This window comes from Brassica oleracea, chromosome C2 (assembly GCF_000695525.1).
Source record: "Brassica oleracea var. oleracea cultivar TO1000 chromosome C2, BOL, whole genome shotgun sequence".
NCBI lineage: Eukaryota > Viridiplantae > Streptophyta > Magnoliopsida > Brassicales > Brassicaceae > Brassica > Brassica oleracea.
The window spans coordinates 39,133,136-39,149,904 of record NC_027749.1 but is presented as its reverse complement, the minus strand read 5'-3'; the positions used below and the strand labels follow the sequence as shown (position 1 = coordinate 39,149,904).

At 36.0% G+C, this 16,769-nt stretch overlaps 3 protein-coding genes across 3 annotated transcripts; 2 read left to right on the top strand and 1 right to left on the bottom strand.

Annotated features, from left to right (window-relative positions):
• The first annotated feature begins 5,671 nt into the window (after positions 1-5,671).
• Positions 5,672-8,414, top strand: LOC106322525 (decapping 5-like protein). Its single transcript, XM_013760579.1, has 7 exons — positions 5,672-5,959; positions 6,258-6,358; positions 6,461-6,532; positions 6,611-7,375; positions 7,613-7,777; positions 7,891-8,013; positions 8,127-8,414. The coding sequence occupies exons 1-7, from the start codon at positions 5,809-5,811 to the stop codon at positions 8,292-8,294; spliced, it is 1,545 nt and encodes a 514-aa protein (XP_013616033.1). The 5' UTR covers positions 5,672-5,808; the 3' UTR covers positions 8,295-8,414.
• A 347-nt stretch (positions 8,415-8,761) lies between these two features.
• Positions 8,762-9,716, top strand: LOC106326007. Its single transcript, XM_013764049.1, has 2 exons — positions 8,762-9,101; positions 9,184-9,716. Exons 1-2 carry the CDS (start codon positions 8,923-8,925, stop codon positions 9,602-9,604), a joined length of 600 nt encoding a protein of 199 aa, XP_013619503.1. The 5' UTR covers positions 8,762-8,922; the 3' UTR covers positions 9,605-9,716.
• Positions 9,717-10,346: 630 nt separating this feature from the next.
• On the bottom strand, positions 10,347-13,695 carry LOC106320014 (beta-amylase 8). The gene is made up of 10 exons (XM_013758384.1): positions 13,187-13,695; positions 12,545-12,775; positions 12,395-12,475; positions 12,110-12,313; positions 11,828-12,022; positions 11,580-11,744; positions 11,244-11,504; positions 10,957-11,169; positions 10,658-10,877; positions 10,347-10,572 (listed from the first exon to the last, which is right to left on the bottom strand). Exons 1-10 carry the CDS (start codon positions 13,628-13,630, stop codon positions 10,556-10,558), a joined length of 2,031 nt encoding a protein of 676 aa, XP_013613838.1. The 5' UTR covers positions 13,631-13,695; the 3' UTR covers positions 10,347-10,555.
• Positions 13,696-16,769: the final 3,074 nt, after the last annotated feature.

Below are 16,769 nucleotides of genomic sequence, written 5' to 3'. Positions count from 1 at the left end.
TCCATCAACGGCATAACCGCACCGAGTCTACCTATCGCCACCAGTTTCTCATTGTCTCTCTTACACAGCGAAAGCAATATAGCTGTTGCGTTCTCTCTGTTTCTAGCTTGACCCGTCTGGAGAATACCTATCAATGCAGGCAAAGTATTCGCTTTTACTATCGCTGCTTTAGCGTCTAGGTTACTTGCAAGGACCGAGAGTATAGTCAAAGCTTCATCAACCATCCTGTGGCTGCTCGAGTCACTTAGCATCTTAACCAATGCAGGCACTATACCGGCTCTAACCGCTCTGCCTTTGTTCCCCTGATAAATGCAGAGGTTGGACAATGCGGTCGCTGCGTCTTTCTTCCCTCTAGGAGTCCCGTTCTCGAGCAGGTCATCAAGGAAGAAAGACTATTCTAATTTTAAGCATTCACTTCACATGTTGTTTTCTCGATATTCATATTGGCTTCTTTGTGTTCCTTTTTGGCAGAAGGAACATCTGTTTGTATATCTGCATGGGACTTGCCCTGTAATGAGATCTACTTGGTTGCTTGCTACCAAGTCGTTTGTTTACTCCTTTAGAGATGAGTCCGTATGATCAGCCAATTAATTCATTCATCAAATCAAGGAGCAAACCTGAAGAAAAAAATGTAATTTGGCACTAACCAAATCACCATGTAATGTCCAAATTGTTAGTGATAAGATAAGAGCTCTTAAAAACCTTTATTTTTCACTTGCCTTGCCATAATCAAGAGTTAGATTTCGATGCTTTCGCAACCATGCTTCCCTGTCAAATATATCAAAAACAAATCTCAATCTTATTATTGAATTGTTAAAACATCTCAATAAACTACAAACAAACAAAATGTTTCTTTATTTGGTGTTTTTATAACCTGAGTTCACCCCCTAACAATAACCAAAAACGTCTACTTTGTTATACCTATGTTGAGACCCTTGTAACCAAGATAGACCACTTCAAACCTGCATCAGCTGCAGAGAAACTCAGATTATTGTTAAATATAATAGTAGCTAATCTTGTATCATATTTCTTTTCTTAATAATAGAATCAGTAATCACATATTTGTTTGATGAGAGTTTCATTGATGTTACACTGAACGTGATTCAAGCTATTCCATCTGAAAGTAATGTATTTCCTCTTTTAAGCAATCTACATCAGAAACTCCATATATGAATCTCTGCACCTGTAAAATCACGATGAAACAAAGTTTTGTAGGTGAAAGACAAAAAAAATTACATGAGTTGAGGTTTAGAGTTCCAAATACAAACCAAACTGAGAGGCAAAAATTAATTTGTTACTTCTGGATAGTGGATTCCACAACTTGATCACACCCGAAGAAGCTCCACAAAGCACCAAAGCTTCATACGATGCAACACTATCCCATAGCAACCACCGAACACATTCAAGATCTTCCTCTGCCATGGCCTATGGCGTAGCCCAGAACTGATTGACAGGTTAATAGGGGAAAGTATTATCAATTCTGTTCTAGGAACCGAACGATCATCTTTCTTTTCAATTGTTTTGACAGATTTGTGGCTCAGTTAATAAGGAAAACTGAAGGAGGGGTAGACACAAGGGCAACTTAATCACATAATTAAGGTTGTAAAGAAAGAGAGGTGAGCAGTATATTAGGTTAAAACGAACGGAACTGGATATATAGATCGACGAATTCGTCCTGATGAAGAAGAGAATGTGAGCTGATATGGCAAATTAAAACCCCCCTTATTGGTTGATTTTTTCATCTGACGTAGACAGTCTAGATGATGCTTATATTCACCTTTTAATACTTTTAATACTTGTTTGATGTGAGGTTGCATGTAGCCTACTAGCCAAAGGGACACAAAATAAATTTTTGCTTTAGACAACAATTTACACTGGCCGGGAATTATATTATTTGCTATAAGAATTAACTACTGCTGATCTGTCTGTCCTTAGGTCTGGCCAAAATATAAGTAAATTTTGATTCAATTCATTATTTGTTTTGATTCAAACTAAAAAATTCAGATATCCGTGATTTTACGAAGCAAATCAAACAGTAATATGCAATATCCGTAAAAAATGAAGTAAATCACAAATATTAATATTTTTTAAAACGGATATCTGATCCATTATATGCATATATACACATATATTGAAGGAATTATATATAAATTATATAAATATAATATTTTATATAAGTTTTACAATATTTTTATTTTATTAAAGCTATTATATTAATTACTAGAATTTTAAAAAAGCAAATATTTTATTTTTGTAATAAATTATATTATTTTATATTAAATTGGATTTTTATTTATTTTTATGTTATTGCACAGATCGAATCAGATATCTTGTTAAAAATCTAAATTTTCCAGATATCCAAAATACCAAATATCTAGATGGCTACGGTCGAAATGAATCAGATAATTAATTCTACAGATAAAAATGAATGATCACGAATATCTCCATAAACTTAGATATTCGATTCGTGTCCACCTCTATTTAAATGACTATTATATAAGAAAATAGATCATAATTTTTTTCTTGAAAATGTACAACTGTAATTTATCAACGGATCACCAATGTTTTTCTTAGAGTGTGACGAAAAGATATTTATAGAATATTTTTTTTATTTGACCAAAAATACCTTTTTATTTTGAAATTCAACGTATTCTATATTCACCATTAAATTTACCAATTAGGTAATGTCAGCATGCAACGATACTCTGTGTACTGTATATAAAGTGAAAATACATTCTAAAATTTATTCTTGTATTTCTCAGAGAAATAATTTACTTTGTTTTTTTTTATTCTCTTCTTTTTCCACCTCTTTTATTTTGCTCCACTTTTTATCTTTTAATTTATTTTCTGTTGCGCTGGGATTACAGCTTTAATCTCTTGGCAAAAATCGAATCCTCGTGTTCAAATATATTGTAGAGGACCTCTACCTTTACTATCGAATTTTAAACTTAGAAAATATCATGCGACACTATTAATTAAATAAATATTGTATTATTGACTCAACTAATAACTAGATTTCGCAGTACGTAACATCTATGTATTTGACTTTATGAAAATTATATTTTCTTCCATACTTGTAGTTGACTTTACATATGTACCTTTATTAATTATATCTTTTTGGGTCAATATTAAATATATTATAATTTGGTTAGAATGAAAATTTTTGAGCAGGTATTTCAACAATTTAATTGTGGCTATTTTGCTTCTTACCAAAGAATGTCATGTAGGACTTTACGTACATACGTGAGCTTTAATTTCGTAAACTAGAGCTTGACCCGCACATCCGTGCGAGTTTAGTTTTTACTTTTTATAAATTGTTTAGTGATATTCTTAAAACATATATGTTATTTAGGTATTTTTTGGTTCTTACAAACTTACCCGGATCCGAAAGAATCCAACTTGAACTTTGTTCGAAAATTTATAATACCCGAACATAGTTTAACTTTAAATCCAAAAACTTGATATCCATAAAAACCGATATCTATCTGAACGAATACATGAATGACCATGTCTAAATGATTTAGAAAACAAATAAAAATAATTTTGTTAACCGGTTTGACTTCTTGTCACTATTGGAGTAATTTCATTTAGACACATGAAATTATTATGGTTAATACGTAAAATAAATGAAATCAAATTATAATGGTAAATAAAATTAATGAAGTAATTTGGAAAAGTAAAAAAAAAATGTAAAAAATATGATAAGATATTGTGCTTGTTCCGCAAGTATAGGCGTAAATGTTTATTTAAGATTTTATGCTTCTTCATTTATTATAAGAGTAAAATCAAAGATTTTGTCACATTTATTATAGTCTGGATTTAAAATTGATGTAGTTCCTTTATTATAGTCGTGGAAATCACGTTTAGGAAAACAATGTAGTTCGTTTGAGTTTTTAATAATATGTTTCCTTCTTTGTAGTTCGTTTGAGTTATTTTAGGAAAACAATGAATATGTGGAAAAAACAATCATTTTTAATGAGAGATTAATTTAATTATCAATGGCATTTGGCTGTAAATATTGTTTAATTTTAGGATTATTATATAAGTGTACTTTTGTTTTAATAAAATAAATAGGTGTATTCAACAAGTAACTTGAGATCAGTGCAGTTGTCTATAGTCGACCTGATAATATTTTTGATTTGTTACATTTTTACCCCTAATTTTGCTAAGAATGTTAACTTCATAAATGATAAGAGATTGTTCTACAAAAGTGGGAAACCTTTACAAGAGAAGCTCTGGCAAAAATAAAGTAAAAAACAGAGCATCAATCAAACTTAGAATCTTAGTCATCGCCAAGAACACATTCAAGGGAGGAAAAAAGAACACAGATGGGTCAAATGAGCTATAAAAACATGAGAGAGGTGTACTGCTTACGCTTTCTCAATGCATAGACAGAATTAATCATATGACTGTCAATCTCTCTGAAGACAACCAAGGGGAACCAAAGTTTGGTTGTGAAGCATGTTATTTATCTGATGCCAGATAGCATAACTAGCGCTTGAACCACCATCATACGGAGGTTAGTTGGTGTCGCTGTCAAGGAAGATGAAGTCCATGAACCTTCGACGAGTTTCAGACCATAGACCTCAACAAAAGGACAAGAGAGCATCAAGTGGTCCCTTGTTTCCAGATGAAAAGAACAGATGCAACATGACATTTGAACTTGCAGACCCTAGGAGGCGAGACGACAGCGGGTAGGTAGTCTGTTCATATTAGTGACCCACACATGGAAGGCATGCTTGGAGGTGGCTCCACTAAACCCAATATGCTTAGCAATGTCCTGTGTAGCAGCCCACGGTCTTAACACTTCCCGGGTCTTGGAAGAAAAGAAGGCGTGGTAAGCAAAAAGTAGCGTCTATGCCCGATGCTAAAACTTTTCACGTGGATCTGTCATTAGGATCAGCCAACATAATGAAAATGTTCAAAACCAACCAAAAACATTGTCATTTCAGCTCTTCTAAACCATCCACATTCGCATCAAATCATGAGGAGGTGTGTGCTCGTTATGATGATCATGCCTAGTCCGCAGGGGTAGGCAACATAAGCAGCTGTTTAACGCCCATTGGCTGTGTTTACAAATTTTACACTACAAATTTTTATTATCTTCTATATTGGTTTAGTGCCTTAAGCAAATTTTCACATCCATTCGTCACTAGGATTATAAGTATGTGTGTTCCTTATGGTCATATGACTCATATTGGCCCGCCCATCCTTTTTGGGTTGGATCGGGTGCATCCTTGCTTGTTATGGTTGAACTTTATGTTGGGATTACAAAACCAGTTTTCACTATGATGGACGCATCTCCTAAACCATTTGGAAAACAATCACTTCCATAGGAAAGCTAACTCTTATGACTATTTAAAAATCAAATTTAAAAAAAAAGAAACAAAAAACCAAATTTCAGCTCGATTTATCAAATGGAAATCCTAACAAATGCACTTTGAGCGAAATCATAAAACAACTAGAAGTCAAAACGATATATCCAACAACTTTGATTTAGAGTATTTGTAAACGAATAGTAGTTTACTGCATAAACGAATATCCATGAGGTTGAATCAAAAACAAATTGTGAATCTAAAAAACATGGGCCTAGAAAAAAGCCCAAATATTCTGAATGATGGATCAACGGCTCACAGATGATGACTTTAAAAACCTCGACGGAGACGAACTCGAGCTGTGACGGTTTTGAGAGAAAGCTAGAAGAGAGATTTTTCAAAAAAAAAATCAACAGAAGAGAAAGAGCAAAAACCCAAATCGATTACACGCGCTGATTCCATTGTTCCGTTGTTTCCACTGATAATCCCTAAAATGGCGAGTGAGAGTTCCCAATCGTCGTCGCCGTCGCCGGGCGATACGTTCATTGGGAGCTTCATCAGTCTAATTTCTAAGTCCGAGATCCGCTACGAAGGCATTCTATACCACCTCAACGTTCACGACTCTACGCTAGGTCTGAAGAAGGGTACGGACTCGAAATCCTAATGCGATTTTTCGGATTTAACCTAATTTAGATTTACATGTTTACCCTCGTGTATTCGTGACCTGTTTACGCTTGTGTATTGTGAATCTGATTAGTGATTTTGCTTTCTGGATTTTGGTGTTTAGATTAAAGAGGATGTAAGATGAAAGCTCTGAACATTCGTTTATAAGTAGTTTCAGTTCAAGTTTGTGTTGAGATTTAGTGGAGAATGTGTATGCAAAGCTTAGCTTGTGTTGAATGATAATGCTCTTATGTTACTTTTTTGAATGGTTTGTTGCAGTAAGATCTTGTGGTACAGAGGGGAGGAAGAAAGATGGGCCGCAAGTTCCACCGTCTGATGCTGTTTACGATTACATTCTTTTCCGGGGAAGTGACATCAAGGTTAGTGTTCATCCTCTTACCTACTTATACACGATCACTACAGAACTTTGAAGGTTAGTTAGAATGATTTGTGATGAATACTTACGTGTTTGGTGTTTTCAGGATCTGCAAGTTAACCCTTCTCCATCTGTACAATCAAGAAAGGATATTCAAAGCGAAAAGGACATCAGTCAGGTAAAGACATTCATGTGAAGCGTGGATAAAGGATAACTGTCGGTTAAGATGATGAGTTTTTTGTTTTGTCGTTTACAGTCCTCTCAGTCTAGGCCAGCTGTGAGCTCTCCGCCTACTGGATATGATAGAGGTTATGGTTTGGGGAGAGGAGGACAATGGGTCCATACACCTGCTTTGACTAGTAATCCGGTTCCTACCACACTACATTCACCGGTTCCTTTAGGTGATGGAGGAAGCTTGACAGAATCCCCAGCGTCTATGCCTATGCCTACGCCTTCTTTTGTGCAAGGAAACAAACTAGCTTCTACTGGACTCCCTCTTGGTATGATGCAACATGCAGTTTCATCATCCTCTACGAAGCACAATGATCAAGCACATATTGTAGATATGTTTGCTTCACCAATTATGGGATTAGTAGATGATACAACGAAGGTTGTTACTCATACACCCGACGTTGCTTCTAATCTAGCATACTCTTCTAACCCGTCTCCCCTTGGTCAAGCACAACTTCGTACTCCACCTGGCCTTGCTTCTTCACCTACCAACCTTTCTCCACTTTCTGCTCCGTATATTCAGAACACTTACCCCATTGCACCCCAGGCTGTTGGTAAAGGTGTCTATGACTCTCAGATAAACCATCTTAACCGATCTACACCTTATACGTTACCAGCTGTGACTTCTGATTCAGCTCCTGTAATTCCTGATCCTTTATCGAGTTCGCCTCAGTCATTCTTTGGAATGGAGTTACTGCAATCTAACCCAGCATCAGTGGGTGTGCCTTCTCGAAGTCTTGCTACCACACATCAAGCGCCTTTGCTGCCTCTTCCGGTTTCAGCTCATCAGGTCTTTCTCTTTCTTTCTTAAAGTTATATTTCTGATGTTTTCTCGTAATTATCACACCTATGCATGATTTATCACAGTTATGGTGAAGTTTCTTCGTGATCATATTGGTTCTTAGATACATGATCTCATATATCAAGGGCCATGACTGTTTTTATCTTTTGTGCAATATATGCTATAGTTTCTAATTTGGTTTTTTTCTTTTTTTCTTTTTTTCTTCTGGTTCTAAATGTGCTGCAGTCTTGGACCCCTAGTTCTAGCGCTGAGTTCACTGAAGAATTTGATTTTGAGGCAATGAATGACAAGTTCAATAAGAGTGAACTATGGGGCTTTCTCGGAAAAAACAATCAAACTAATCACACGGAACAGACTGCAGTTGAGCCAAGCGAAGAAGGGAAAACAAAGGTATTCATTTCTACCTTTATCTAAGTGAAATAGAGATCTGATTCTCAAGGTCTTGAGTCTTGACGTTACCTAGATAATATGAAGCAGTCAACGTTTTCTTTTACTTGTTGCAGCCTGCTTATAAAAAGGATGACTTTTTCGATACAATCTCGTGCAATCGACTTGACCGTACGGCAAGAAGCGGACAACAACAGCAACACATCCAATTTCCCGACCACATGAGACAAGACCCACAGGTTTGTTTCATCCTTTCTAGGTTCACCAACCTAAAGTTTTGAAGCTTTCTCTTCCTCAAATTGCAATAGTGTTTGGTTTATGAACCTTTTTGTTCTCTTCATCGTTATTTCAGAACCATTTTCAAAGACCACTTCAACCACAACCGGGTCAGGGTGCATATCTAGCTGCACAAACCAATTACCATGGCGGATATAATAACAACAACAATGACTACTCAAACTCGGGTTATGGTTACTACTCTGGTGGTGGGAGGGGCCGAGGCAGAAACACACATTTCTAAACTGATGAATTTCTGTCTTTCTTAAAAAGGGCTTTTGTGTGCACTTCCTTTTCTTACCTCTGTTTTCGATTTCAGCTTTTAGGGTAAAAGAACAGTTTTAATGGTAGGCATATCATATTGGCAAGTTCATGTTCTTTCTTTCTGTCATGATGAGCTTTAGCCTCACGAGAGAATGTTATTGGTTCTTCTATGTAGAGAAAAACAGAAAACAAAAAGTACTATTTGAACCTTTTGGTATTTGCAAATCATTAAATATATAATATGTACTAGCTATATGCTTTGTTATTTAACACTTGCAAGTTAAGAATTTCATTCTATATATAGCGAAAAAGCACATTAGACACTATTTATAAATAAGTAGAAGATTCCTTAAAAATCTACGAAGTTGTATGAAACTTTATACAATTATGTATGTATGTTACTTGCAACACCCATTTTTTTGCCTTTACATCAAGGGAAAGAAAGATACCAAGACTTTCCCCACCAATGAGGGTTAAGTACCTAATCCTTTCAACTCAATTATCCCTCTCTCAAACTTCACCCACCAAAAAGACAAGAACTTGTGTCCCAGCCCGGATGCTGTCTCATCAATCCATAACCAAAACCCTAGTCCGAGAGCCACATAATAATGACCAGGTTCTCCTCTCGTCATAGTACAAGTCCTTTCATCTGGTGTTTAGCCATCATCTGTGCCATCATCTCTGTTGCTGTGATCATTGGTGGCATTGCAATCTTCGCTGGTTACATGGTCATTCATCCTAGAGTTCCCATCCTTAGCGTCGAGTATGCTCACCTCGACCTCTTGAAGTACGGTTTCCCACCAAGACCCTTTCCCCTTCTCTTGATCTTCAGTTTTGAATTAATAATCTTTTTTTTTTTTATTGACCAGGTATGATATAGTTGGAGTCATGCAGACGCAGATAACGATTGTGATACGTGCAGAGAATGATAATGGTAAGGCTCATGCCCTGTTTGATGAAACCAATTTCAAGCTAAGCTATGAAGGTAGAACAATCGCGTATTTAAGACAGGGAGAGTTTGAAGTTGACAAAGAGAAAACATTGTCTTCTCATTACGTGGTTCAGTCGTATCCGATACCATTGACGCCAACCATGATTCAAGCCACAGACTATGCGGTTAAACAAGATGTGATTACTTTCGAGCTCAAAGGTGGGTCAAAGGCTCGATGGCGAGTCGGGCCAATAGGATCGGTTAAGTTCGAATGTAACCTTAGCTGTGAGCTTAGGTTTAGACCGTCTGATCATAATTACATCCCACAATCTCATTGCACTTCTGCTCACAAGCATTAGGGCTCTTGTAGTCTTGTCTCTCATTTGATTTTTCTTTCTTTAACTTGGTTAGTTTTATATGTTTTTATTTTTGGGGTTGATTTTTAATTGTTCTACAATAATTGCAACAACTAGTATATATTATTCATAATACTAATGAGAAGATGAAAGAAAATCAAGATATTCAGAGTTTTTATCTTCTATTCGACTAGAATTTCTTCGATATATGACGAAAAGTTTATTTTTCATTCTAAAACAGAAAGTTGCTTTTGTCGAAACTTATGTTTTTGCGTGTAACTGTGGAAGGCATAGTCACACTTATTAACCACTTTTGTGTGTAATTTGGAAGACAAAAAGAAGAAAAGAAAAAGATTGTTTAGCCCTTCATAATTGTTAAGGTTTTCCCATAAATTTTAAAAGAGTAAAATCGGCCCTCTCAAATTCTACGACGTACATATAAGGAACAATATCTTCCCATAAAATAAAACAGTAGTTTAACAATAATTTTGCTAGAGGAACTGTCGACCAACACCAACACCAACACCAACACCAACACAAATACACAATACAAGACAACACAATTGACATTTTGTATGTGGAATAGACGTTTTTTTGCATTACATTTCCTCACGAATATCAATATTCGATGCAGTATGTAGTCTTTTTCTTCTTGAGAAACGATTTCGACATAAATCTTGATACCATTACGCAGTTTATCATTGCAACAAAAAAAAGGCCAAAAGAGCTGAGAAACCAAAGATAATAGCTGAGGGAGGATTTTATATTTCTAAGAGTTCCAATCATTAAAGTCATGGATACTCTTTCCCAAAGGTTAAGTTCAAACCGGCTTTAGAGGCAGTTACTCTTATGAGCCAAATTGGTTTTGAAGTTTCAAAGTTAAACAAAAACTTACTTTCAAAAAAAAAAAACCTCTCTATTGCTCGGTTCTGATTTCCAAGTTCCAACCAGTGTTTATCTCTGTAAATCACCTGCAAAAACATACAATGAATCGTAAGAACAAAAGCTTACCAATGTAGACATGCGCGATTGATTGTAACTGCATATAAACCTCACCGTGCATGCGTTTTATGAAGTAGTCTAAATCTGCAAAGCAAGTGGATCCTTGAACTAGAGGAGAAGGTTGGCGATAAGTGAAGAAGGAGAAGTGATAGCTATCAGGATGGTTTCTTGGTTTAGCCATTTCGATTAATCTCATACAACCTTCTCTGTCAAAACAAGTAATCGCATTCTCTCCCCCAATAAGAAGTCCCTTATCCCAAGCTGCATTGACCACCTGCCACATATAACAAAGCTTCTGTTAAAGAAAAAAAAACAAATAAGAAAGCAAAGTCATCAATAAAAACTGCCATCACCTGCCAACTTAAACCTTCTGGATCAGCTAGAGCTTCTTCATGCTCATTAGAAGACATTTGTGGCCCAGGGCACACAAACTTCACAGTCACTGAATATTTCTTGAGAGTTTCGAAAACAGGAGAGTATCCATCACGGTTTGAAGGGTTATAGTATCCTGCAGTTAGTTCAGCAGCATGACTAGCTGTCTTGTATGACCAGTAAATCGCCGGTATCTGCATTATTTTGCTCTTGTATGAGTCTGTTGCTGTTACTGGTTTCGAAGAAAAACTAGCCAAAAAGATTATACCTTGACAATAATCTTTGTCTCCTCAAAGGCGAGATTGGCAAGAGACAGAACATTCTCTGCATGTCCTATCAGTAGTTGAGAGTACCAGTTCAAGAAGAAGCGACCGTAGTAGCTGTCATATTCACCTCTCTCCTGGAAGAAACCAGTTTCATGAGGTTGTGAATTGTATTGTCCAGCATTCTCTGGTCCTTTACCCCAGAACGCAAACCCCCTAGCCTTTGCTTCCTTTAGCAGACTCGTTTGTGAATACTTGTCATAACACTGCAACAGGAAGCAACCATGCTCAGACTTTATCAGTCACAAGTTAGAAAAAGAGTTCAGAGATCTGAAAAATACCTGAAATTCGCCGATACCGGGATAGATCCAACCCATCCTTTCCGGGAAAGATGGATACTTTAGTTCACCAGAAGCTCCAAGACCAATCTCTATTGCAGCAATCATCCCCTCCACAAACAAATCATCAAAATCTGACCGGAAGCTTCTCATAAAATCAAAATAGACCTGAAAAAAATCAAAATTTAAAACTAACAAAATGATATGTCCACTATAGCAGTTAAGGAGAAATGGATGTTCTTGTTTAGTACCTCTATACCAGTTCGTCCATGCAATACCCGTTCCTTGTCAATGCTCCAGTTCATACACTCGAAGCTCCTTCTTCCTTCACGATCAGTGAAGAATATGTCTGGATTGTCTTTTCCAATCTCCAAAACCCACTGTGGCAACGAGATCATTACGTTTCCAGACGCATTCCCTCCATATTCATGAAATGCCATCACCACCTTCACATATAACCATATGCTTATTGCTAAGATAGTACAAACAGAAGACGGTTCTTTATTGCAATAGTTATAGAATGAGATCGACACCTGCAGTTTGAGTTTGAAGTCTCTGATAAGGTTAAAGAGCTCTCTGTAGCCAGACCACACATACTTCTGAGGATTCCAGCCTTCGACTATCCCCCACCAACAATCTATTACAACTCCATCGACGTTTAATGACTTCATGTAGCTTAATTCTTGCCTTACACCTTGAGGATCAACCAACTGGCCGAAGTTGTCTATAACACCAACCTGAAAGGAAACGTATAGAACCTCAGCTCAAGAAAACTATGTACTCACTTAAACCACACAGTTCTCTAACTAGAAGCTCACAGGAAGCATGGCGTACACTGGGACATAAAAGTTCTCTGTGTAGTCATTACGGCGCTCTGTGGAATGAACATCTTGTATAAGCTGAAAGAGCAATAAAACTGTTAGATTCAAAACAAGTTCAGCCAAAGTTCAACATTATTCTATTGTTACCTGATTGGCATCCACGCATCCCACTGAAGGGATAGGGCTAGCACCTGTATACCTTCCATTCCCGGGATGATCACTCTCGGCGATAACAACGGAATCAAGAGATACAGGAGAAAGGTTCTCGTCGATTCTAAGAGAAGGATGCTGCTGCTGACATTCAAGTGCGGCCTTAGCACAATTCTTCAAAGTACTTGACGAAAGAGGACTCTCAATAGATCTCGTCGGAAACTGAACCTATCCATGATTCATCAAACAAGTTCATAATACTATATTTCTCTATTCCTGGTTTATAACTTAGCTTAAGAAACAAACTCAACCAATAATAGGTTAATAAAGGAAACAACTATGCTACATTCCTTTATGTATAACCAAGAACAGAGTAAGCTACAACTGAGAAATGTTCAAATTACAATTATCGTCTAATTCCTTCTCATAAATGTCGTAATGGGTACTGAATTTTAGATGAAGAGACTAGAAAAGTTTCCAACTTTATAACTTATCTTATGAAACAAACTCGCACAAAACAGAACCAGCAAATAGGTTATTAAAGGAAACAACTTTTGCTACATTATGTATCACCAAAGGACAGAACAGAGTAAGCTACAAACTAGTGAAGTTTCCAACTTTGAGAGAAAGGGTTCGAACCACGTGGTTTGATTGATGCGATTGGCGGTAAGTAGTACCGTCGGCGTCAACGCTCCATCCAGCTTCACGCGCCAAAGCAGCGATTACATCGTTCATATCCGCACGCGCCGGTAACGGGAAGTTACCGTACTGTCTCAACCCGGCGAGCATTCTACTAGTGATGGCTCGCCTGTGTCTTTCCCTGAGCTTCGTTCTCTCTTTCTCCTTCTCCCTCTCTCTCTTCCCCTTCCCTCCTCCGCCGCTGCTCGTCTCTCCGGTTATGTTTCCGTTGTTCACATCGCTGTCGGCTTGACCCATCGACGCCGCCGCAGCAGTTGCCGCGAACCCGCGGGGGCGTCGAGACTGGGTATGGCTGGGGTTTCGGTGGGGGTACTGATCCGGGTCGAGGTTTCGGTTTGGGTCGATCGGATCTTGTGAACCGGTGGTGGTGTTTATCGTGTGCATTTTCTTTGGCCGTGAAGTTTTTTTTTTTTTTTTTGGTCTCTCTCTCTCTGCTGTTTTTCCACATGTAAGGTTTTTTTGAACTTTATGATATACAAACGAGCGTCCATAAATGTGGTTAATTACATTAAAGCAGCGGTAATAAATAAAACTAAAGACTTGCGTTTTGCGCGGACTGAATTTATTTGATAAATATTTAAAACATATAGTATTGACAAATTATTTTTTATATTTGATTGATTTTTTTAATACCTATACAATTATGTTTTCTTTGTGGTTATTATATAATTTTTCTCGGACGAACTGAATCCATTTTCTATTAAAAATTGTGAACCTAAACAACAACTTTTAAAATAAATCAATTGATTTTTTAAAATGATAATTTACTTTCTCTGTCTCCTACAACCATTAGGGTGTGCTTAGACATTGCTCCTCTCATGGTAATCCATTTGTTGACGATCTTAACGCATATTGCTGGTTCAGGAGTCAATATTCCCAACTCAGCCAATAAAAAGTACTCGGCCATCAAAGAAAATAGTAAGATTCTCATGTATTCTATGGTTTTTAATGGAGAATGCATTGTAACATGTCTTTTCATTTATATATATTTAGGTTCTGCGATTAAACATATCAGTGAACCAAATATGGTAACATAAAGAAACCGTATAAATTTAGTATACATACCATTCTTATGGTGATCAGATTTATTAAGAGCATTGTTGAATTTATGTCATTTAATTACTATCTTGAATTTGTTTTGTTTTAGGAAACTATATATAGTCATTACTTTTTGTTTTCTCGAGGAGAAAGCATGAAAAGATAATAGGTCTAAAACTTACGACTGTATATCAAATTAATATACTTGAGAAAGTTAAGTAAAATAATTCCAATGTGATATTATGGAAGGAAATATAGTGGATTTATTGAGTGCGTATATGACTAAAATGTTTGACATACCTAAATAATTATTATCTATTATTATCTCTTTTATTTATTTTTTCCAGAAAACTATGAAACCAGAATGTGAAATAAAGGAAAACAGTTCAGATCAGGGTATAAATGATAACCGAGAAATGATGGAGAATAATGTATTCTCTAACGTTCTTATAAAAAAATGACTTATTTTTGGTTCACACCCTAGGGTAAACATCTAGGTTCACCAACCAATAGGATTGTATTATATCATATTCGATATCTTTTAAAAAAAAAAAAATATTGTCAAATTATATTATGTTTTTAAAATTAAAAAGTAAAAGAAAAAAATAAAAAAATAGTAGTAAATTCCAAATTTTTTTTTTTTAACATCATCAGCAAAACACTAAACCCTAAATCCTAATCTCTAAACCCTAAATCCAAATCCCTAAACCCTAAATCCCAAACCCTAAACCCTTGGGTAAACCCTAAACCTTTGGGTAAACTATAAACTCTTGGGTAAACCCTAAACTCTTGGATAAATCTTAAATTCTAAATCAAAATCACTAAACACTAAAATACTCAAGGGTTTAGGGTTAGGATTTAGGGTTTAGGGTTTAGGGTTTTAGTGTTTTTTATTTAGAGTTTAGGATTTTTCCAAGGGTTAGGATTTACCCAAGGGTTTAGGGTTTAGGATTTAAGGTTTATGGATTAGGATTTAGGGTTTAGTGTTTTGCTAACGACGTTAAAAATATTTTTTAATTCTTTTTTTTTGTAACTTCTCTATTTTTTTTACCTTTTTATTTTAAAAACATAATATAAATTGATAATATTTTGTTTATTTTTTTAGAAGGTATCGAATTTGAAATAATGAAATACTATTGGTTGGTGAACCTAGAGGTGAACCTAGGAGGTAAATCCAAGAATAATTCTAAGAAAATCACCATTCACAAGAAATAATAATTCTCTCTCATTCCCTCTCATTCTTTTTTTTTTGTTAGAGAATTAAATAACAAAATTATTCTTTGTTAAAATTGAAAAGAAACAATCATTCTTTTTCATTCTTGCTATTTTATTTCCGTATATTTCTTTTCTATTTGTTCCTCGTGCAGTTGTATTCAACACAAAATAACAATAACGGGAATGATATATAGATTCCCGAGATCAAGAAAATTGTATGGACTAACTGATCATGAACATTTGAAATTTATTTTTTGTTACTACTCGATTACTGATAAATATCTTTGTTTGCTATGAAAAGTGTAATTTTGGTTACACATATGTTTGTGAAATGTTTCAGATAATGTTTAGTTCTGTTACGAAACTAAAAAAATATTTGTTGTCTTGCTATGCTTTATTTATCCCTCTGCTGAGTTGCTCTCCAGTTCTATATGGTGTCGGGAACATTTAGAATAAAGAAACATTGAGAACTGAAGAATGTAAGAATAACAAACACTCAACTGGCTGTTGTATTGCTGAAGATCCTTTGAATACGAATCGAGAAGGGGGCTAATACCAGTATGGTTTTTCGAATGTATGGGTTGTATGGTCATGTGAAAACGGACCTTAATTATTAATCTTATACCACAAAAATATCAATACTACATAAATTGTTTTGATATATTAGTGGCCGGAAAAGAAAGTTATTTGCCTTCTTGAAGGATCGGTTGCAAAATCGTGTAAATGGCTGGACAGGATGTTGGCTTACATAGGGAGGAAAGGAAGTACTCATAAAGTCTATCCTACTGGCTCTTCCAACTTATGTGATGTCAACACTGCTACTACCATTAGAGATCTGTGAAAGTTAGCTAGTGTCATTGCACAGTTCTGGTGGAGCTTGAACCTTCCCAAAAGAGGTATACATAGTCAAATGGGAAAATCTATGTAAACCAAAAGAGGAGGGAGGAATTGGATTCAGATTGATCCATGAATTTAACCTAGCCCTACTAGGCAAACAATTATGGCGTTTGGTACAAAACCCAGATTCTTTGCTATCTAGAGTCCTGAGGGGAAGATACTTCAGATGTAGCACGCTTTTGCGGCTTAACACGGTAGATAGGCTCTCATATGGGTGGAGAAGTATAATGGCAGCAAAACCATTGATAATGTTGGGGATCAGACAGAAGGTTCATTCCGGGAATGAGATTAGAGCTTGGAATGACCATTGGATACCAACAATACCTGCAAGACCAGCTAGACCAATAGCACCAGTAGTACATCCAATGATTTC

Excerpts from the sequence above, each read along its gene's own strand:
- LOC106322525 (XM_013760579.1), top strand. The coding sequence starts at position 5,809 with ATGGCGAGTGAGAGTTCCCAATCGTCGTCGCCGTCGCCGGGCGATACG. Across the intron at positions 5,960-6,257 it reads TACGCTAGGTCTGAAGAAGG|TAAGATCTTGTGGTACAGAG; the intron begins GTACGGACTCGA and ends GGTTTGTTGCAG. Across the intron at positions 7,376-7,612 it reads TTCCGGTTTCAGCTCATCAG|TCTTGGACCCCTAGTTCTAG; the intron begins GTCTTTCTCTTT and ends AATGTGCTGCAG.
- LOC106326007 (XM_013764049.1), top strand. The coding sequence starts at position 8,923 with ATGACCAGGTTCTCCTCTCGTCATAGTACAAGTCCTTTCATCTGGTGT. Across the intron at positions 9,102-9,183 it reads GCTCACCTCGACCTCTTGAA|GTATGATATAGTTGGAGTCA; the intron begins GTACGGTTTCCC and ends TTTATTGACCAG.
- LOC106320014 (XM_013758384.1), bottom strand. The coding sequence starts at position 13,630 with ATGCACACGATAAACACCACCACCGGTTCACAAGATCCGATCGACCCA. Across the intron at positions 11,505-11,579 it reads CCGGTATCGGCGAATTTCAG|TGTTATGACAAGTATTCACA; the intron begins GTATTTTTCAGA and ends TTCCTGTTGCAG. Across the intron at positions 10,878-10,956 it reads CAGAAGGTTTAAGTTGGCAG|GTGGTCAATGCAGCTTGGGA; the intron begins GTGATGGCAGTT and ends TATATGTGGCAG.